This window comes from Hyalella azteca, unplaced genomic scaffold (assembly GCF_000764305.2).
Source record: "Hyalella azteca isolate HAZT.00-mixed unplaced genomic scaffold, Hazt_2.0.2 contig10310, whole genome shotgun sequence".
Taxonomy (NCBI): Eukaryota; Metazoa; Arthropoda; class Malacostraca; order Amphipoda; family Hyalellidae; genus Hyalella; species Hyalella azteca.
Window position 1 is genome coordinate 361,113 of NW_025940355.1, and position 23,402 is coordinate 384,514.

General features: G+C 38.3%; 2 protein-coding genes and 1 pseudogene across 2 annotated transcripts; all 3 read left to right on the top strand.

Annotated features, from left to right (window-relative positions):
- The first annotated feature begins 1,525 nt into the window (after positions 1–1,525).
- LOC108679480 lies at positions 1,526–4,681 on the top strand (annotated as a pseudogene).
- An 11,769-nt stretch (positions 4,682–16,450) lies between these two features.
- LOC108679483 (heat shock 70 kDa protein II-like) lies at positions 16,451–19,571 on the top strand. Its single transcript, XM_018168099.2, has 2 exons — positions 16,451–16,513; positions 17,477–19,571. The coding sequence occupies exon 2, from the start codon at positions 17,480–17,482 to the stop codon at positions 19,334–19,336; it is 1,857 nt and encodes a 618-aa protein (XP_018023588.1). The 5' UTR covers positions 16,451–16,513; positions 17,477–17,479; the 3' UTR covers positions 19,337–19,571.
- An 883-nt stretch (positions 19,572–20,454) lies between these two features.
- LOC108679481 (luminal-binding protein 3-like) lies at positions 20,455–22,045 on the top strand. Its single transcript, XM_018168098.1, has 2 exons — positions 20,455–20,538; positions 21,668–22,045. The coding sequence occupies exons 1-2, from the start codon at positions 20,455–20,457 to the stop codon at positions 22,043–22,045; spliced, it is 462 nt and encodes a 153-aa protein (XP_018023587.1).
- The last annotated feature ends 1,357 nt before the right edge of the window (positions 22,046–23,402 follow it).

The following is a 23,402-nucleotide window of genomic DNA, read 5'->3' on the forward strand; positions in this document are numbered from 1 at the left end:
TACGTAGACTGTAATGTTGGCATACATGTAAAATATTAAACTGTTCGTCTTATGATCTGTATATATAATAATTTTAAAGAATAGGTTAATAGTCAGATACGTTGCTTAAAATGTAAAGTCATATCATGCTCTGTGTTGATTGTTCAGTGCCGTATCCGACACTTGGAGGGGAGCTATGTTGGAAAAAGCATTTTCCACATTCTTCATTAAGCTTAAATATCTGGACTTGTTTTGTGTTGTAAAATTAGAAAACGGAAACTGTTGGTTGTTGGGAGGATAGTCGGAGAATCAGTTGGAAGAGACACGTGGCGCCGAATACAGAGATTACTATAGCAGCCTGATACGCTAGCCTTTTACGTGTCCAGTGTCCGAACTATTTAATCAATAAGCTATAGTCCTAAATGAACTTCTGTTGTACCGATTTGTGATTAATTGTATTAACCTACTTCGTGATTAAAGTTATTGAACTTAAACGTCTGCAAGTGCCCTTTTTAAATTCGTGGTTATAGAATCAACAGTTAAACAACGCAATTGGCTAAAGAACGATCACTATAGGCTTATATGCGGTGCCTCAGCTGATGCGGCAGCTGACAGGCCCGACAAGATTGTCTATCACTCAATATAAAATCCCCCAGTTTCAGTTGTTTTGAAAGTGAATTTGTACTAGGAGCGTTGGAGGCGCACCGCTTTGCTAAATTTTGACCTCAGATGTCGATTCCATAAAGCTGAACTGAATAATTGCAGTTGATTTTTATCCTTCAGATTCCGATACTTTAGTGGAGCAAATTAATGAAATGAAACACAAAAGATCGAAAAACCCATTGGAATCCCACACCTGGCTCGAGGCCAGTAATAATTAAGGGTGTGAACGAAGAAACTCGAAGATTCTCCTGAAATAAGGATACGATAATATAATGATAAGGATTTCTATTGAGAAAATACTTGTGCAAGTTTAATTCAAGCAAATAAAATCAAAACAAAGGCAGAATATCAATTATTGACAAGGGAAGAGGTAAGCGCAGGGGCAAGTTGAAGACAATTCTCGACGATCTCGGCTTTCAATAACCGCCTTGAAAAAAGTATTTGAGTCATGTCCAACAGAATTAAGAGAATCTTTTGACTGCAATGAGTTAAAAAGATGCATCGCTTTCATACCGAACATTCGTCTACCTATGATGGGACAATTAGACCTATGCATTTCTTTCAGCATCTGATCATGCACGTCGTTTGCAACTCGTATGGAACCAGTCTCGTCGACGTCTCGTTCAGAGGCATAGTATTTGGTATTTAGTGATGAAAATTTTTTATGACAAAGGTGATAATAACAACTGGTTTATCATGTTCATCGTATTTTTACAATAATTTCATTCTCAAATATCAACTAAGAATGAGAGTTTGTTTATAATGTGGCGGTGTATGGCAACGAGGGCTTGCCACAGCCTCCGAGCCTCGCCCTCGAGGCCTCGACCTTGGGGCTTGGAGTTAGTCATTGCATGATTGCAGTGATCACAAGCACTGAGCCATAACACTGCTGTCTATGTGTTGCAAGGAATGGGAACTTGTCAATTGTTACAAGGTAAGCGTGTAAATATTCGAAACTTTTAAGTTTCGTCTCGAAATCATTATGGTGATAGTCAATAATATCTAAGCCAGTAACATGTCAGAGCTTTGTATATTATGCGAGTAAAGGTAAAGCGTCATTCTCTCTAAGGTGATAATATTTTTTTACTCGAGCTTGCTGCTGTGGCCGCAGTATGGCGTTGAAATGATAGAACCTCATGCTAATTGAGCCATGACGGAAAATAGTTGTCAATTTATGCTATAAATTCTCGTACAACTTGAACGGTGTCAGAAACTGCAGTTCTCTGGCTTCTCGTTTGACGTCTTCGCCGCTTCAGCTTACCAGGTGCTACTACGTAATTACTGACGCACTACCGTATATATTATATACACGTAGGTCGCTATGTCTCGGACCTTATAACTATATCACAAGATAATGTATCACTGTGAGCGAATAAGCTCGTGTTTTTTCATTTTATGTTTATTTGTTTATGATTCTATTTATTTTTCTAATATTTATTTTATGTTTTTCTTTTCATTAATTCTATTTATTACTTTTTTTGTATTTCTTAAGGGAAAGCTTTACTCGTATGCATCGAGTTGATTGAGACCCTCAATGTCGTAGGAATTGGGGTAAATTGTGTGAACTTTTACAATACATACTGTGTAGCCGCCATTTTCCATGTTCACTGGAATTTGCAGCAATATAATTAACCCACTAGATGTAGTTAATTTCAACTGCGCCACAGCATTCATTGTTTGACCTATAGTGGCTATATGCATGCAGTACCCGAGGACCCATGCTATGTATACGGATAGTTATAATTATTGTTTGAACACTGGTTTTATTGATTATCTCCCGTTTCTTTATTATTTAGTTGTCTTAGTTTATTTATTGTCATTTCATGTATACATCGTTCGGTATTCCATGTACATTTAATTATGTACTTCCTTTGCATTTTTATTCAAGAAACCGTAAGTCATGCGGTTATGGTATACTCGTTTTTATCCCGCAATGATGCCTCTTTTGGAATAGTCAATTAAGCGTTCCCAAAGGACTAGTTTGAAACAAGTTTTATGAATATTCTCGCAACCCTAGATATAAACGTTATATTGTGATCTTGCAGTCACTTTCATCTTTTCTGGCTATAGAAGTAAAATATTTCAATTGCCTTTCTCTACTCCGGTTTTCAAAATAATAGCTAATAATCTCACACTTTTTCGGAATATTCTACTTCAAAACTATCAAACGTCCTTTTTTGAAGTGAATTTCAATGAAATATTTCACTTTCAGAAATGGCAACCGTTCAGACACCGGTACTAGGCATCGACCTCGGCACAACCAACTCGTGTGTTGCTGTTGTTCACAATGGGCATGTTGAGGTCATTGCCAACGACATGGGCAACCGCATCACCCCATCGTGCGTAGCATTCACGCGTAGGGAGCGCCTCATCGGTGATGCTGCTAAAGCACAGGCAATTTTCAACCCTTATAACACCATATTTGATACCAAACGTCTCATGGGCCGTAAATATGATGACAAAAATGTTCAAAAACGTAGGTATAGAACTTTGGCCGTTCAATGTTGTGGAATCTTCTGGAGATCCAAGATTTCGCGTTGAATACAAGAAGGAGACGAAAGATTTTTCACCCGAAGAGATCTCAGCAATGATTCTAGGAAAAATGAAAGCCATTGCCGAGACGTACATCGGTTCTCCCGTCAAAGACGCCGTAGTTACAGTGCCAGCCTACTTCAACGACTCCCAGCGCCAGGCGACCATGGATACGGGTAGGATTGCTGGTTTGAACATCGTATCTCTTCTCAACAAGCCCACAGCTGCCGCCATCGCCTACGGCTTCAATCAAAAGAAAGACATGAGGCAGAACGTCCTGGTGTTCGATTTTGGAGGCGGTACTTTCGACGTAGCTATTCTCAGTTTGGCAGAAAATAACTGCGAAGTCATAGCCACTAGTGGTGACACCTTTCTTGGTGGCAGCGACATCGATGAACGTCTGATCAAGCATTTCATGAAGAAAATCAAGGACGAAAGTCGTAAAGATATCTCAAAAGATTCAAAGGCCTTGACTAAACTTAGAAATGCATGTGAACGTGCAAAGAGAAATGTTCCATCCGCGACACATTCGCCAGTTCTCGTAGAAGGCCTAGTCGATGGCATTGATTTTCAGTCGACCCTCAGTCAAGCTCGTTTGTATAAACTATGTTCTGATATCTTCGACAAAACGATTGACCTCGTTGAAGAAGTCCTACAGTCCTCGAAAATGGTAGTGGGTGACATCGACGAAATAGTTCTAGCTGGAGGTTCCACTCGGATTCCTAAAATTCAAGAGCTCCTACAAAAGAAGTTCAATAACAAGAAGCTAAACAAAAAAATCCACCCCGATGAAGCAGTGGCTTACGGAGCAGCACTTTACGCGGCTTCTAGATCAGATGACAAGACAATTGAAAACATAACGCTTGTAGATGTCACCCCATTGACACTGGGGATAAATATTCTTGGGAATATAACGAAAAGCATTATTCCCCCGCAATACCAAACTTCCTGCTATGAAAACAAGGAAATTTGTGACAACAGTTGATAGTCGGGAGTGGAGATCAAAGTGTACGAAGGATAAAGACCCCGTAGCGACGAGAACAACTTACTTGGGGAGTTTGCTCTTGAAAATATCCAACCAGCAAAGAAAGGTATCCCACAAATAGAAGTAACTTTCTTTGTTGACAAGAACGGAATTCTGACTGTGACAGCTGAGGACGCAGCGACTGACAGCAACGAAGAGATCGTCATCCGCTGCAACAAAGGCCGACTTCCGAAGAAAGAAGTTGAGCGAATGATCATTGAAGCAAAAGAACTCGAGAAATGTGACAAAAATATGAAAAAACTCCGAGCTTCTCGACACGAACTTGAGATCCTCTGTATTGAACTAATGGACATAATTAGTGAGCAGAGAAACAACAATCTTCTGGAAAAAGAAGATTTCGTCAGCTTCTTGGGTGTCTGCACGGATACTGAGGAGTGGCTGGACGAAAACGAACAGGCTGCAGAAGAAGAATATCGGTCCCGTCATAGCGCTCTTCTTAAAATCAAGGAGCGCGTGCTTTAGTTACTAACTTACTAGGTTTCTTCACTGTGACGAGGGTCATACTCCTCTGTTTTTTTAATTGCGTGCACACGATAAATTTAACAGTTTTCAAATCCTCCGCAATGTATTGTGCTTTAATGGTCCAAATTGAGCCTTTATTATTAAAACTGTCTGGATTGCAATACTTTTTCATGGACCGATCCATATAGAATAGATAGATTATGTTTGTTGACAGTTTGACACAGGCTTGATATTATTTGGAATTCATTTTATTTTATTTCTATTCCTATTTTAAACGAATAAGGAATGTCCCGTTAATTTATAATATTTTCACTTACGATGTAATAAGATATGGCACAATATTCTCAGAAGCCAGAGACAACGATGTACCGACTTATTCAGCTGTATTAATTTATAACGATGTACCGACTTATTCAGCTGTATTAATTTATTACGATGTACTGACATATTCAGCTGTATTAATTTATTATACGCACCGTAATGTCTTGATTTATAAAACAGGTGACTATTACAATTTATTCACTATTCAAGTATTCAACTATCAAGGTACAATAAATTCCGATACGATACAGTCAGCTGTAAGAATCATCTGTTAAAATTTTTTCGAAACGTTTCTTAGTTTCTTTTCGTGTTTAGATTGTAAGATTTCGTGATTTATGCATTGAGTTATGTTCACTATTTATGAATATCGTTTTTCTCGGTAAGGTCGCTATTTGCCATATAACGAAGGCCAAGATATATAATATATTTGTGAATTAATCGCCCTGATGGTATTCGAACCAGTAAAAGAGATCATTATAATCATCACTTGATTAAAAGTGTCAAAAGTAGTTTTCACCCTATTGATGTTTATTAGCGTTATATGTTTTTGTTAAATGATTGTTTGTTGCCGTTGCTTATTTCAAATAAGACCTTCATCAAAGACTAACTGCACTTTGAAAACAAATATTAGTTCAATTGCACGTATTTTTCGTGCCCGTCAGGGTCACAATTAAGTAGCTACATTTAAGCTGTCAGTAGAGTCCACGATTAAATATTATTCTTTATAAACGTCTTAATTAAAATAAGTGATTGTACGTTCCATTCATAATTCGTGCATTCAAAATAGGGATATTGCTGACTAGTGGGCATTATACTTCATCCGATAGGTGCTCGTCCTACGTTTCAGCGATATTAATGGAATATAATATTGTTTTATTTGTTTGTCATTCAATGCTGCGTTATTTCAGATTATGTAAGTAACTTTCTTTTAGTTTCCTTAATTCAGGGGAAGTTTTGTTCATTGTCAATTGCACTCTTACACTAACGCACATTTATTTACAATATTCATCTATTTTGTATCATTGTACATGTTCAACTTACATCATTATATTAGATTAACATTTATCTCTCTAGGACGTGAGACTATATTATTCTAAACTAAACCGAGTATCGAGATAAACTTTTACGCTATTCGATCGTAGACCTGAAACTATTGCTCAGGCACACACGACCTTAAAATGTGAACTGTTTAGTTAAGATTTTCCACGTATTGCTAATGTTTGTGTGCTCCGAATTCGGAAAGTAACCTAAACTATTTTGACACCTAGTTTTTATCAAAATTAACGTACATGAATGCTAAAAACACCTCGAAATAAATTAAACGAAGCTCGCAAAAATTTATAGCAATGCAGGTTTCATAGAAAGGATTTTTCAACAGGAATGAGTTCATTGACGATTCATGGCCGTTATTTGTGTGTTTTGCACGCCTGCATCACCATGATATTTTTGCTGTTTCATAGGCAAGTAAAAACTTTTACTTGAAGTTCTGATCCTATTACCAGTAAATGGATAAAATTCATGTACCTTTCTTGAACGTTGCAACCACCTGTTTGATCTTGTGCCTATCGAATGGCAGTCTCATTGAAATGAACGCAAATCGATTTACCGGTTCTTGTGACGAAAAATTCGCTGTAAATTGGTTCATGAATCTGAAGCAGAGGTCCTCAATCTTTTCTCGCCTGAGGTGAAAAATGCTTCATAGTCAAAACTCGTCAAGAACTAAAACAATGAGTGTTCGAACTCATTGTTTTCGTTACGGGCTCGATCTATCACTATTGATCCGACAATCTGTAGTTTAATTATTCACATGGCCAAAACGCATACAAACGTGGGACGAGAGAACACAATCCGAGGCGGAGATTTGCATTCCGCATCTCAAGTTAATCGATCTGTTTTTTACTGTGCATAAAAGTATCGATTTCTCTCGGGCTGCATTGCGTCGTAGTCGTGATTCCTGTCTAGAAGGAACGTGAGTGAAATGTCAATGGACGTCAGTAACTTGAGCGCCCGTCTTCTTGTCTACTCTTGGATATTGGAGTCACCTCTCATCGAGCCTCTCGATGGACAAAGCGAGGGGAGACTTCCCTATTCCATGAAATAGAGCAATTCTTAACCGTCGCTGTGAACATACGTAACGGGAGGATCAAAAGAATTGCTTAGATATTAGAAGAACCCTTCATCGAGTCTACTATTTCCTTCATTTTTTTGTCCTGTTTAAATATCCCATTAGCTTGAATGAAGATAAAAAATTTTCTCCTCGAAACAATAGCGGTCACCGAGCAAATGTTTTTTTAATTTGTATTTAACGCATAAAATGACTATCATAAAGATAGCAATAACAAATAATGGGCGACTAATCAATGAATTTCTGATCCAACTACAGCCGTTTAATTGTGGCTGTTGCGACATCCGCACTCAAAAAACTTAATGAGACTTTATCCCAATAGCAATGCACTTTTGCCTTCATGTGGTTATCTTGAACCAGTTTGGCCAAAAAAAGTGCGTATCAGTACACAGCAAGTGTGTCACTATTTGTACAATATGACCCATACCTTTTTCCGAGTGCGCAGTCATCACGGCGATTTGAAAGAATCTTGGCCGACAGAGAACACGGCCAATTTCTTAAAGCACGAGTTCTTGGTTATATCGTCTGTTAGTCGAATTTATTGCCCATATTTGGGACGATGTATGCGTCCCAAATGGGGCATACGAGTCCATGTGCTCGCATAATATGAGGTACAGGAAGACTGACGTCTCTATTTTTTGTCTACGCGTATAACGTTGAAATTTGAAAATTTTTCGAATAAAAAATGCGCAAAATTATGCCGTGAATATTCAAAGAAACGTTGAGGTGGTCTTAGGCTTTTTCGAGTGCCTTCAGAAAGTACACAGACGTTGAGATAATTTTGATTATTTATCAATAAATTCTTAATCAGGAAGATTAAGATTAATGCAATTCAAGCTTGATACTCTTGCTTCAGAAAGGTCAATAAATCGACACGATTAATTTATTATTCCAACGTCATGCATTTAAAATTTAGGAACTGTCGATTAAAACACTGTTAGAAAAAAACTGTAAAAAAAATGGTCACACCGGCGTTCTAGTGACCGGCCGCCACGTGAAAATGAACCGTTTATCAGTTATCTGTTTTTTTTTTAGATGTTTTACGGGATTCTAGTGTTAAATTTGAATAAAAACGGCCATACGGTGTTTCTTTTCACGTACCGGCCGGCCACTATACCGCCGGTGAGACCGCTTAACGGTAATTTTTCTAACAGAGTATGAAGAATGAGCGCAAATTTCGCACGGTAAAAAGTAAAATATAACTCAGTACTCACTGCAGTGAGTGACAGCGCATTTTCTCATCGACGAAAACGTGAAGTCACGGACGGACGGACGGACAGGCAGACAGACGGACATGGCGAGCAAAATAGAAAATCATTATTGGTATTAAAAAAATTGTAAACAGAGTATCGTATTTTTCGGAGTTATATCTTATGGCCCATATTTTAATATCGGTTAAAACATGTCGATTGCCTACTGATGTCAGGAGAACAACAGAGTCCTACGATGCCAAATCAAATTTGGCATCATCGATGCCAAATCCTGGATAATTGAAAAATGTCTAGCCAATAGGCAATTGAGAAACACATCAGAACAGATAATGTGACGTCACCGAATGTTCATGGTTTTATTTTGGCTTACTTCTCGGTAGTCAGTGGCCATTTAGCCAGTTTAGCACCCAATTATATTTTCTAATTACGGGCTCGTTTGAAAGCCTAAATAAAATTTTTAAGTCTTGCACAAACCACACAGTTAACTTTTGTTGTTCCAGCTTCTATGGTGTTTTAATTAAAAAAATTAGCGAATTTCCATTTGGTATCAGAACACTTTCTGGGAGATTCTTTTACTTTTCAACCGCCCACACGGCAAGGTAGTTTCGATGAGCGCTATGTTGATCTGCGTTAATTTGAATAAATTGTACAAAAACACTTTGAATAATCTCTTTGAAGTTCTTCTTCGAAAAGAATCGTTTTTTTCTGTATTTTAGAAGCTGATGGCGAGACTTTTTGAGTAGGGATCTTTTGAAGCTTCTAAATATCTGCTGAATAACTGTCGTTGCGCCCACAGTAACTATAGGCTTTTATAATCAGATTTAAAGACGTAAAGAGGCAAAAAAAGGGCATCTCAGTCGTTCACGACTCACCAGCTCCATGACATAATTTTTCTAAAGAGTTATCAACGTCTCAAAGACTCTTGGCGAAACTTTGTAATTGCCTTCTTAATCCCGCCGCTAAACAGGATTTCATATTTTTTATGTTATTAGCAAGCAATTCACGGCCAGTGGCCGCAGAGAAATTCTCCTCGAGAACTAATACAGGCAGAGGCTGCGTGTTCGCAGCATCGCTGATCACGGCCGTCAAGCAGCAAGTTTTTAGCCTTGATTACCCGTTAGCATCTTGTGAATGCCTTTACAGTCGCTAATTTGCTCTACGGCCGCGGCGCGGCCTGAGAGCAGAGACCGCCGACACGACAGACCACGCATCCAACGTCAACTCTGCTATCGATGATTCAAGTTTGTTCAATTTATTGTGCGTTGTGCGGACAAATCCGCACTTAAAATATATATTATCAGCGTTATATCCTAAACACGTTCATACGCTCTGACATGCCTATAAAACTCAGTTATTCCATAGCAACGTATTAGTAGCATATAGACTTCATGGGAAGAATAGTTGCATGCAGTGGGTCAACTTGGCGTCTTCATTTATTTGATGTTCTTGAAAGCTTGACTTGAAAACTTAGTAAACAATATACCCAGATGGAAATATTGTTTAATGCCCAATAATTTATAAAAGATTGCATGTGACCCTTGAGATTTTAATTTATCCTTAATCAGCATGTGATTGACTCATGGATTCATGACGATATGCTCAATTTTGGTGAGTCTTACACGAAGATGGCATTGGCAGTGAGCTCAGTAATTTGAGTGCACAATACTTTCCGTGATAAGTTTTATAATCACACTGTAGAGAAATCATATCTTATCAAATCTCATCTTATTATCATTCTTATCGCCGCCATGACTCGGCAAAGGTTATCAATTAATTTATATTAAATAATAATGTGCTTCCTAATACTAAGTTATTTGTCCGAGCAAAAGTAAAATCGCGATGCATCGCCTTCTGTAGTTATAACAGCAGTTAAGCCAAATATCTTTCACGACCCATTAAACATTTACCTCTACTCAAACAAAACATTCGATCAGCGCTATAGTGTGAAATTTATGTCTTCTTAGTAATCTTGGTACTTGTTTGGGACGTAGCAGTCCCAGGCCACGATGGATCGCCGCCTCTGATTATCGTTCATCCGCCCTCATTTGGGCCACCTGATGCACGATGCATCCCGTCTCCTCTGCAGTGAGTACAGACCCAGGCGCCTCAACCTCTCCCAGTAGTTCAACTCTTCCATCCCTCTGATCCTGGAAGTGAAGGTTCGCTGGACCTTCCAGTTGCCGCACTGCGCCGAGTGTGAACGGGGTCCAGAGCTGGCAGCAGTATTCAAGAAATGGTATTACAAGGGCTCTAAAGAGTGTGATCATCGGTTCCGCTTCTCTTGTTCTGAACGTCCGCCTGATCGACCTCATCTGTCGCCTCCTCTTGCGGTTATTGCCGTAACGTGATCACCAAAATTGACCTGAGTATTCATCAACACTCCTAGATCACGAACAAGTCGCTTCTCTTCGATTTCCGAGTTGCCAGGTGCTAGGTAGCGATGCTCCATACCAGCTCTTCCGCTACCTCTGTAAATCAGAACCTCAAACTTGGTCCCGTTAAACTGCATGTTGTTCGCTTGGGCCCAACCATATATTGCAGAGAGGTCTTCTTGCAACCTCTCGCAGTCCCTCCTATCCGTTATGGTCATTATTATCCTTGTGTCGTCCGCGAATGACGATGCAGTGGCGTGGTTCACAGCCACATCTATGTCGGCGATGTGAATGAGGAAGAGGATTGGGCCGAGTACCGTTTCCTGTGGTACTCCACTCTTCACCTTAGCCACGCTCGATCTCGAGCCTCCAACAACTACAGCTTGTAGTCTTTCTGTTAGGAAGCTGTGGATCCATGCAAGCAATTCACCTTCGACTCCCAGCAGTCTTAATTTTCTGAAGAGCACTCCATTGTCGACTTTGTCAAACGCTTTCGCGAAGTCCAAATACACCACGTCCACCCCGGCCCCTCCAGCATGGCCAGGATTTGGTGGTGATGCTCCAGTAACTGAGACAAACAGGAACGATTTCGTCTGAAACCGTGTTGCCGTCTGTTGATAAGGTCAGCGTCTTCCATGTACTGCACCAACCTTCTGACAACAACCTTCTCAAATACTTTGATTACATGTGTGATGTTAATGTAACCGGCCTGTAATTTGGGTGTTTGTCTCTTGCACTTCCTTTGTAGATAGGGGTAATTAGCCCTAATTTTAGGTCACTTGGAACATTTCCTTCTGTCAATGATGTTTTCCAGAGAAAAGTCAGAGGGGCCTTTAGTGCACCGACACATTTTTTTAGTAATACTGCAGGGACCCCATCTGGCCAGGGAGTCGAATACGTAGATAATTCTTGGATCCTCCTCTCTAGATCCGGTGTTTCAAACTCAATGTTCATCAGCTCCCGCTCCCCTGGAAGTTCTTGAATGACTCCAATTTCGTTCTCCTGTCTTCTCCTGTCGTTCTCCAATTTCGTTCTCCTGTCTTCTCCTGTCGTTCTCCAATTTCGTTCTCCCGTTTTTGCATCCACGTTCGTTTTTGCTTCCAAATGTTGCAAATTTGTGACAGATCTCAGGATGAGAATAGTTACAGTTAATTTCTTTATTCTCCCAATCGCACTTGCCCTGAAGATATCTCCAGCAAAAGCGTTTCTTAATAATTAAATGCTTCTTGTTCGAGACATTTAAAGAGGAGGGGGGAGGGGTAACGCTGCGGTCAAGAGTTGAGGTAGGCGGGGTAGGTCGGGCAGCAGTGGGGGATGCGGGGGAGGGAGTAGAGGGAGTGAAAGGAGTTGAGGGAGTGAGGGGAGTTGAGGGTAACAGCGTCGTCGTCGAATAGAGGCCCATTCATGGTAGGCCTTGTTCTCCCGAACGCTTGTACTGCTAGCACAATCTCTGCGCTTTCTTTCGCCCACATCTCGCTCATAAAGCATTTTCTACACATGAATGATGTTCTCGTTTTTAAATATCTTGCAAGTTGATATTCTGGAAGTAGTGAACATTGGCAAAATTATCTGCATGTTGTTGCCGGCGCATTTGCGGGTGAGGTCAACCCTACGTGACCTACTTCTGTCTCTCAGGCAACTAACTTTAGTAAACTATTAGCGCAGAGGCCATGAATAAATAACACGGAAAGATAGATGTGTATTGGTGATCAGACTTACAAAATAAGTAAAATAACTGAACTATACACACAACAACTAGACATTGACACATAAACAAACTTGTATTGAACAAAATAGTGAATTGGATATAGGTAACTGCTAAATAAACATTAATAATTCAAGAAATCCGACTAGCCAATCCTATTCTGCACAATCGGTCCAACAACTTACTTTAGCCAGCGACGCCGAACATGACAAGACCGATTGTTTACTAAAGGTCCTAGAAGTCGGTTTCCTTTACCCTAAAATGATACATGATAACTATTACCCTAAATTACAAAAATATTGATACAAGATATTATGAATAAATAATGAATGAGCGGATTTATTTTGCGATAAAACTCAATAAGTAACCCGGTTACAATGTGTTACATCTTAGTGCCAATTGTCCAAAAATTACATTTGTTGCATTCCAGACATTCTCCGTTAGGTTTACTAACACAGACTTTCGCTGCCATGATTACTCAATCAATTGATACTCGCACTAACTTTTTTCTGACTTTACTTAATTCCAGACTATTCACTGGAACACTTCAGTATAGTATGAGTCAACGGAGTTAAATCGTACTCATTTTTTTTTCAATAAATCGTTACCCGCACTCAGTTTTTACTGACTGTGCTCAGTTTTTTTCAATCAATTGTTACGCGCACTCAATTTTTACTAACTTTACTTAATTCCAGACTATTCACTGGAACACTGCAGTACAGAATGCAGTAACAGAGTTAAACCAGCAAAATTAAGTGTAACCGGGACCGCGCACGACACCAACGTCCGTTCGCCACGCAGCCACAAGCAAACTCCCTCAAACTCCCACAAGCGCGATAAAAATTTATGCCAAAGAAACGTCAATAAAATCGCAGAAACTTTTCGGTACATCGGCCATGATTTGACTATTTGGATTCTCGAAAAAAATGTCCACCCATTTTCTGTGGAACTGCACTGAAGTTCAATGCCCGTGTAATGTTAATTAAACGCTACTGGTCGCATATCAAATATACCGTCCATGCCGTCTTGCTCGTGCAGATGCAAGTTCTGGCGTGTGAAATGCGTATAATGACGTGTGAAATGCGTTCAAAGGGGTGTGGGATGCGTATAGTGACGTATGGGATGCATATAAAGTGGTGTAAAATGAGTAAAATAACGTGTGAAGTGCGTATAATGACGTGTGAAATGCGTATAATGACGTGTTGGATGCGTGTATTGACGTGTAGGATGCGTATAAAGGGATGTGAAATGCGTTAATGGCGCTTGATATGCATATAATTATTTTATTATATAATTATAATGACGCGTAGCACGCGTATAGTGAAACAGTCATCACGCGATCATATATTCGCCAGAATATGCTATTGACGCGTGATACATTAACAACTTATCATTCGTGCTTTAATTCATTTAAGCTTCACATTTCATTCGTTTATATATTTGCGTTAAAGTTATCAAAATATTAGCGTTACAGTTGTCAAGATATTTGCGTTAAATTTGTCAGATTTTTGCGTTAAAGTTGTCAGAATATTAGCGTTACAGTTGTCAAGATATTTGCGTTAAGTTTGTCAGATTATTTGCGTTAAAGTTGTCAGAATATTAGCGTTACAGTTGTCAAGAGATTTGCGTTAAGTTTGTCAGATTATTTGCGTTAAAATTGTGAGAATATTAGCGTCACAGTTGTCATAATATCTGAGTTATAGGTGTCAGAATATTTGCGTTACAGTTGTCAGAATATTAGCATCACACTAGTCATCATTGTCGAAATGTTAGCGTCACTGTTTCCCGAATATTTGCGTCATTATCATCAATATATTTGCATAACTATCGTCAGAATATTAGCAATATTCGGAATAGGAGCATCACTAATATCACAATATTAGTGATGCCACTTTTGTCAAAATATTAACGTCACTATTGTCGGTATATTAACTTTACTATTGGGATATTAACGTCTCTATTGTCGAGATATTAGCGTCAGTCCTGACCGAGTATTAGCGTCCTATTAAAGAATATTTTTGTTTGAATATGCGATAGACTGCAGCAGATCTGAAACAAATTCTGATTGGAATCTTTTCAGTGGTTCAAATTCGATCAAGTAGCAGAGTATGATTATTGCTTAGAATTTTTTTTTGGATATGACAGCAAGGAAATTAAAAGTTAATAATGATAAGGTTAAATGTTTATTTTTCTTTATTTCTCGACATGCTCTAATGCTTTACTCGCTTCTTGTTACAAATCATCATTCGAGCCATATTGAAATTGAAATAAATATTACTCTGGGTTATTAATCATATATTATTGTTCAGATTTACTTCAATGTTAAGCCGTTATTAGACTCGTTTAAAGGTTATATTTGTGAGATAAATAATGCGAATCAGCCATTAACAATCTATCCAATTAATTACCATCTCCTTAATGCCATTCACTTTCTATATGGTCAAAATGTAAACGAAAGTTGCAACCAATTTTCAAAATTTTATCACCACTCTAGAGTCGCCAGTTTATGACAGCTTTCTGATATTTAATGATCCGATGGCGTAAAAAACAAAGGAATAAATAATGATCTGCCTGGAAACTATAGACCGCTTGATGAGTTGGGAAAAAAGTTTTTAATGGGAATAACTTTTTTAAAATTATATTGACCAATATTTTGGGCATGTTTTCCAACTAAAACTCTTCTTCATGATTATCTTTTCATAATTATTATCATTTCATTTATATTTGTAGACATTAATTCATATTCAAAAAATACTCCGCACACAACAGGAATGTGTTTTCTGGTCTTGGCTTTTTCAGATGCATCTCACTTGTATATTGGGTGGATGGAAACTCTATAATATATTTATATGAATCGATTATAACGTCTTGTAACGGTTCTGAAAATTTAAGTATAATTTTAAAAAAAATTTACTCTTATTACGGTCTTTCAGAACTACTTTGTACATCGGTGTACTGCGTTTCATTATCCTTTTCCAAGCGCATAAATATTGGTTAAAAGTAGGCAATTATCCTCTTACAAGCGCAATTTTTGAAAGCTAATTAATGGTGCATTTCAAAGCCATTGCTTGCTGAAATCTTGCTCTGCTTTGACTGTATTTGCTCTGAGTGGGAGTAAAGTGATATAGGCAGGTAATACTGTTCCATTAGTTGTTTTTTTAAGTTTTTGCTTCTACTTGTTGATAAATTTCTCCATTGTATAGTTGCCAATATTATGAAAATTGTTGCACATTATTTATTAAATCGATTAAGACGGCATTTAATTATACATTATATGTATGGTATGCATTGTCGGGTTACATTAATTCTCATTTTTCATTTCTATATAGTGCGAGCTTCGTAACATTTACACTTCGAATAACCGTAAATAAATGTGTGTATGTAATATGTTGATGCAGTGATGATTACTAAGTTCATAAGAATTCATGTTTTTTTTAACAATTGCCTGTAATTTCATATATAAAAACTCCAGCAAAACTATCAAACTATTAAAATATGTTAGGTGAAGCAATGGTAATCAACATTTCCACAGACTGAATTCGACTAATGTCAATATTGCATTCTATGTGTATGTCAGGTTAAATCTGGGCACTAAATAACGTAGACTTGAGACAATTTGGTGTTCACATCTAATTTTAGCCATATTTAAAATTTGAAGCTAAATGTTGAGTTATAATACGGAAGTAAACATCGAAAAAGCATATCTGTCGTGACTTACTCACGAATGACGTTCAGACCCGCTCATTTCTTTGAGTGCATGATGAACGTTCGTGACTCGTTTGGAACCAGTTTAGTCGACGTCTAGTTCAGAATAACTTCACATTTGTTTGTTTATTTTTTACATAACGGCATTTTGAGAAATATAGTAACATATCTAAAACTTATATTATCTCTTATCATATACTCATATTTAATCGAGCATTAACTTACCGACCAGAATGATATATTGTGATATTTTGTGGTAGTATTTGGCATCCAGCATCGCCTCAACCGAAGCTTGTCGTTGCATTTCATCGATCATCACCGCATTGTTGGCTAGTGACGGCCAAGGAGTAGAAGTCCGTAAAGTCTGTGGCAAGAGCTTCTGAAGCCTATATAGTAAGTATGCAGAACTCATTATTTCGAATAAAATCGATGTGTGATTATTTTCGCGAGTCCAGGAAAAATTGTACACACTGTAGTCCCTACCATCACTGACACTGATAGATAACATCAACAATTACCGTTTATCAGTTGCCGATCTCTACCTGTGATTTTATTACTGTACGGTGAAAGTGCTACCAAGGTTGCTGATAAATTGATAATGGGATGCAAACAAGCAATGCATTGATAGTATATTACTTGTTTCTTAAACCATAAAAAATAATTTCTGTAATTTTCTTCTCTACGTTCCAATGAACCACTAAATCTCCAATGGATAATCTTGTACATTTTCACTGATAAGTACAATATGTAGCAAGCAGCCGAGTGATGAACGAACACCAAATGAATTCTACGGCGCCGATAGTCAACGCTGTACAGTGCAGTAGTGCTGCTCGGAAGATAAAAAATACTTTATAGTAAAGTTAATCGTAGTTAATCAATCGTAAAGTTAATCAATCGTAATTGATGATGATTCATCTCTTTTCAGACAGTTATTTTTATATTTCGTATGATAATTTCCTTATGGGCTGAAGAAATCGTTCTGAGAAGTTTTTATTGTACAAAATTACAACCTCTATGCTGCTCAGAAACTATTTTCACGAATGTGGTCATGAAATTACATGAAATTTTGTCCAGATTCCTTATTTTTATTCAAAACAGTACGCAGAAATATTGAAAAAGCATTATTTCATTATCAAGTTATAAAAAACATTAATTAAGAATATGTCATCTTTTAAATATTCAAATTCGTCAGAAGTGAGAAATGTAGAGCGTTCGTAAACACATGCTTCATGATGGCAATATTTTCGAATTTTCCTGACTCAGTCAAATCCATTCATCCCCTTGTTTTTACTTCAAAATTTCATTAGCATTTCAGAAGAGGTTTTGAAGAATTTCTATGGAATCTCTGACTTTCAGACGATGTCAGACGTCCAGACACCGGCGATAGGCATCGACCTGGGCACCACCAACTCGTGCGTGGCTGTTGTTCTCAATGGGCGTGTTGAGGTCATCGCAAACGAAATGGGAAAACGGATCACCCCATCGTGCGTCGCATTCACAGAAGAAGAGCGCCTCATCGGTCATGCTGCAAAATACCAGGCAATTTTCAATTCCAAAAACACAATATTTGATGCTAAACGACTCATGGGCATGAAATATCATGACGAAAATATTCAGAATCGTATTCGACTTTGGCCGTTCAATGTTGTCGAATCTTCTGGACATCCGAGATTTCGCGTTCAATACAAGAATGAAATGAAAGATTTTTCCCCAGAAGAGATCTCAGCAATGATTCTGCAAAAAATGAAAGCCATTGCCGAAACATACATCGGTTCTCCAGTCAAAGACGCCGTAGTTACAGTGCCTGCCTACTTCAACGACTCCCAGCGTCAAGCGACCATGGATGCGGGTAAGATTGCTGGTTTGAACATTGTGTCTCTTCTCAACGAGCCCTCAGCTGCCGCCATCGCATACGGCTTCAATCAAAAGAAAGGCATGAGGCAGAACGTTTTAGTATTCGATTTCGGCGGCGGCACTTTCGATGTAGCCATACTCAGTATCACAGAAAATGACTTTGAAGTCATAGCTACAAGTGGAGACACCTCTCTCGGGGGCAGCGACATCGATGAACGTCTAGTTGTGCATTTCATTGAAGAAATCAAGAAAAAACACAATAAAGACATTTCAGACAAGGAAATTAAGGTAAAGAATGAAGAGGATAGCTCAAAAATTTTAACAAAACTCAGGAATGCCTGTGAACGTGCAAAGAGAAATCTTTCCTCTTCGACACAATCAGAAGTACTTTCAGAAAGCCTATTTGATGGAATTGATTTCCGGGCGAACCTCAGTCAAACTCGATTGACTAAACTATGCTCTGATCTCTTCACAAAAACCATAAATATTGTTGAAGCAGTATTGGAATCCTCGAAAATGGGAGTAGATGATATCGACGAAATAGTTCTAGCTGGCGGTTCCACACGAATTCCCAAAATTCAAGAGCTCCTGCAAGGAAAGTTCAATAACAAGAAGCTTAACCACAAAATCCACCCTGATGAAGCTGTGGCTTACGGAGCAGCCGTTTATGCCGCCTCCATATCAAGTGACAAAACAATTGAGAACATCAAGTTCGTAGATGTCGCTCCACTGACACTTGGGATAAATGTTCTTGGAAACTTGATGAGCCCAATTATCCCTCGCAATACCAAACTTCCTGCGACTGTGATGAAGAAGTATGTCACCACGGTCGATTATCAGTCAGGAGTTGATATCAAAGTGTACGAAGGAGAACGACTCAGTAGTGACGAGAACAACTTGCTGGGTGAGTTCTCTCTCGAAAATATCCAACCAGCTAAAAAAGGCATCCCACAAATAGAGGTATCTTTCGTTGTCGACATGAATGGAATTTTGACTGTGACGGCTGAGGACACAGCCACTGGCAGAAACGAAGAGATCGTTATCCGCTGCAACAAAGGCCGACTGCCGAAGCATGAAGTCGAGCGAATGATCACCGAAGCAAAAGAATTTCAGAAAGAAGACGACAAGAAAGAGAAGCTTAGAGCTGCTCGCCATGAACTTGAGACCCTCTGTGTTGAAGTAAAGGATTTGATTAGCGAGCAGAGAGACGACGATCTTGAGAATTTGGAGTTAGACAATTTCTGGGGCGTCTACACTGATACTGAGGAGTGGCTGGACGAGGCCGAACAGGCAACGGAAGAAGAGTACCGTTCCCGTTATGATGCTCTAGTTGAAGTCAAAGAGCGGATGGTTAGTAACTAGGTTTCTCCGATGTTTCGAGCTTTTGCGGCGCATGCTGGGGGATAGCATTCTCCAACTTCACACTTTATAGTTTATATCCTTTCCGTATGTAAGCACGCTAGAGGATATACATATATAGCCGCCTATGTAATGAAGTGCTTAAACCCATAGGGCCGTATACTCACAGCATCGCTTAAGCATGCTAAGTTAAGCATGTTCATACTGCATCTGGCCTCATGGTTGAATTACATAAGGTTGACCCACGAGGATTTCCGTCTTTCAGTTCAGCTTTCTTGTTACGTCACGTAGATCGAGAAACGTAAACAATCCCGTCATTCTCATGACGGATTGGTTAACCGGTTTGATCGCATTTCGGTGATTGGTTAATGCCCGTGACGTCACTGAGATCAGTGACGTCACAAACGAAAAACACTACATCCGCAAAAATGAGCTTTTCATTTCAACCTTATACTAAATAGTTCAACCATGCATGGTCTGGCCTAACCTACTCCGGTCTAACCTAATCGCGTTGCAACGTTCCATCGCCCAAAAGCTGACCTAACCAAACCCCATTGGTTTGGCTCTGATGCTGAGTGGTGACGCTTGGCGTTAACTCCAAGGATTATTTACGATTTAAATTTGTGGCTTACGGCTGCGCCGCCCCCTAGTTTTTTCATACCTCTTATATTTGCGTGGAAAAAATTTCGCAGTCGTGGCATTTTTTGTTATATTTAGTTCGATACCTTGAGCTCAAACTTAATTATTTTTAAACGGAAACCAGAATGAAAGACTTTTCGTTTCATACGCAGTACGTCGTTAATCAAAATTTATTATACAAGTTTTAATTAGTAAAATATTTAATGATGGCCCGCTAATTATTTCGCAGTCAGTGGGATGCGTATAATGACGTGTGGGATGCGTATAATGACGTGTGGGATGCGTATAATGTCGAGTGGGATGCGTATAATGTCGAGTGGGATGCGTATAGTAACGTGTGAGATGCGTATAATGATACGCTCATCGCATGATCATATATCCACCATTATAATATGCAATTGACGCGTATTACATATATACTTTTTTTCAGGCGTTAATTCATTCACTTTTCATTCCTTTCGCTTGTAGAGTTCTTATCTACGATGACTGCCGACAGGACTGAGCTTTTCTACAATATTTTGGAACTTACCGAAACGTATTCAAATTTGGGGTTAGATAATTTACAAGTACGTCGAATAAACGATAAGTTATTTCACTTCCCAGTTACTCTTCACATGAATCAGTTAACGTCATGCTATTAATTTCATTATATAGGCTAACGCAGTCATCGTGCTGCCATAAGGTGATAAATCAAAGAAATGCTCCTGTCAATATTTTTGGTTTAACTGCGGCTGATTTCACGACCTTGTCCCTCAAGGTCAAAGTTAATTGGAATCAAAAGTGTCTCTGACCCTTGCTTAGCTCATTAAAACAGGTTTACATATTGTCAGAATATTAGCGTTATAGTTGTCAGAATATTAGCGTTATAGTTGTCAGAATATTAGCGTTATAGTTGTCAGAATATTAGCGTTACAGTTGTCAGAATATTAGCGTTATAGTTGTCAGAATATTAGCGTTATAGTTGTCAGAATATTAGCGTTATAGTTGTCAGAATATTAGCGTTATAGTTGTCAGAATATTAGCATTATAGTAGTCAAGATATTAGCGTTACAGTTGTCAGAATATTAGCTTATAGTTGTCAGTATATTAGCATTATATTGCCAAAATATTAGCGTTATAGTTGTCAGAATATTAACATCATAGTTGTCAGAATATTAGCGTTATAGTTGTCAGAATGTTAGCGTTACAGTTGTCAAAATAATAGCGTTACAGTTGTCAGAATATTAGCGTTATAGTTGTTAGAATATTAGCGTTATAGTGTCAGAATATTAGAATTATAGTTGTCAGAATATTAGCGTTACAGTTATCAGAATATTAGCATTATAGTTGTCAGAATATTAGCATTATAGTTGTCAGAATATTAGCATTATAGTTGTCAGAATATTAGCGTTATAGTTGTAAGAATATGAGCTTTATAGTTGTCAGAATATTTGCGTTACAGTTGTCCAAATATTATCGTTACAGTTGTCAGAATATCAGCGTTACAGTTGCCAAAATATTGGCGTTATAGTTGTTAGAATATTAGCGTTATAGCTGTCAGAATATTAGCGTTATAGGTGTAAGAATATTAGTGTTACAGTTGTCAAAATAATAGCGTTACAGTTGTCAGAATATTAGCGTTACAGTTGCCAAAATATTAGCGTTATAGTTGTCAGAATATTAGCATTATAGTTAGTAACATTCTATGTCGACAAGAATGGAATTTTGACTGTGACAGCTGAGGACGCAGCCACTGGCAGCAACGAAGAGATCGTCATCCACTGCAACAAAGGCCGACTGCCGAAGAAAGAAGTTGAGCGAATGATCATTGAAGCAAAAGAACTCGAGAAATGTGACAAAAATATGAAAAAACTCCGAGCTTCTCGACACGAACTTGAGATCCTCTGTATTGAACTAAAGGACTTAATTAGCGAGCAGAGAAACAACAATCTTCTGGAAAAAGAAGATTTCGTCAGCTTCTTGGGTGTCTGCAGGGAAACTGAGGAGTGGCTGGACGAAAACGAACAGGCTGCAGAGGAAGAATATCGGTCCCGTCATAGCGCTCTTCTTAAAATCAAGGAGCGCGTGCTTTAGTTACTAACTTACTAGGTTTCTTCACTGTGACGAGGGTCATACTCCTCTGTTTTTTTAATTGCGTGCACACGATAAATTTAACAGTTTTCAAATCCTCCGCAATGTATTGTGCTTTAATGGTCCAAATTGAGCCTTTATTATTAAAACTGTCTGGATTGCAATACTTTTTCATGGACCGATCCATATAGAATAGATAGATTATGTTTGTTGACAGTTTGACACAGGCTTGATATTATTTGGAATTCATTTTATTTTATTTCTATTCCTATTTTAAACGAATAAGGAATGTCCCGTTAATTTATAATATTTTCACTTACGATGTAATAAGATATGGCACAATATTCTCAGAAGCCAGAGACTGTAATTACAGGACACCGAACTCGGTCAGAGAACACCTGGTCGACAACTCGGTCAGAGAAATAATGCTTTAAGGTCAGATTAAGGGAAATTATTAAATACTCGGATGAACTCAATTGTTACTCAACTTGCATCGTTATCAAACCAGTACTATATGCTACAAGTTCACTTATTTCCCTTTCAACAAGCCCAGGCGTTTTGCCGCAGTGTAAGGCCAAATAGAACTGTCGATGTTACGATGCTACCCAAATCATCAGTTTAGTTCTTAATAATGGTGAGCAAAAATTTTACGTTCCTGCTTTCATTTTGTTGTTTATCTGATCATTTGAAAGTCGAAACAGAAATTTTATAGCATTAAAATTACTTCGATGATAACTGTTCTGACTTTGCTGTCTTGAACTCCTATGTTAAGAACAGCATTTGCATGTGTCTAAGCCAAATGCTGTGCCTCGCACCTGATTGCTTTACCATATAAATTATTGTTAAGTTTTCTTATCGTAATTTTGACGCTTATTTCAATCATAATATAACTTGTAAGCATAATCACATTTTTTATTTTGAAAGCTTATTTAACCATAATATATTTATTAGCATTTTTTTTGTAGCAGGAAATTGTGTGAAAATCTCCTGTCAATTGAATGACATGCACCTTCTTTCTGTGCCGCCGTAAATAAAGAGTAACAACATCAGATAATGATTTCTATCTCTCTAGTTTAACCCCATCCTGTTCAACAGATTTTAGATTTAAGAATGTTTAATTTTACGATACTACAAATTTAATGTGTCTCTGCTTGATCGGAATCGGTGGTAATGGGAAATCCACGCACGACGGCAGGCGTCTCATTTATTGGCATTTGCCACCTGCCACGCTTTACTCGTTGAGGCAATGGGAGATGATGAGTGCTACTGTATTAATTTATTACGATGTACCGACTTATTCAGCTGTATTAATTTATTACGATGTACCGACTTATTCAGCTGTATTAATTTATTACGATGT

Coding starts and splice junctions, on each gene's coding strand:
- LOC108679483 (XM_018168099.2), top strand. CDS start 17,480: ATGTCAGACGTCCAGACACCGGCGATAGGCATCGACCTGGGCACCACC.
- LOC108679481 (XM_018168098.1), top strand. CDS start 20,455: ATGACTGCCGACAGGACTGAGCTTTTCTACAATATTTTGGAACTTACC. Junction 20,539..21,667: donor TGGGGTTAGATAATTTACAA/GTACGTCGAATA, acceptor TATGTCGACAAG/AATGGAATTTTGACTGTGAC.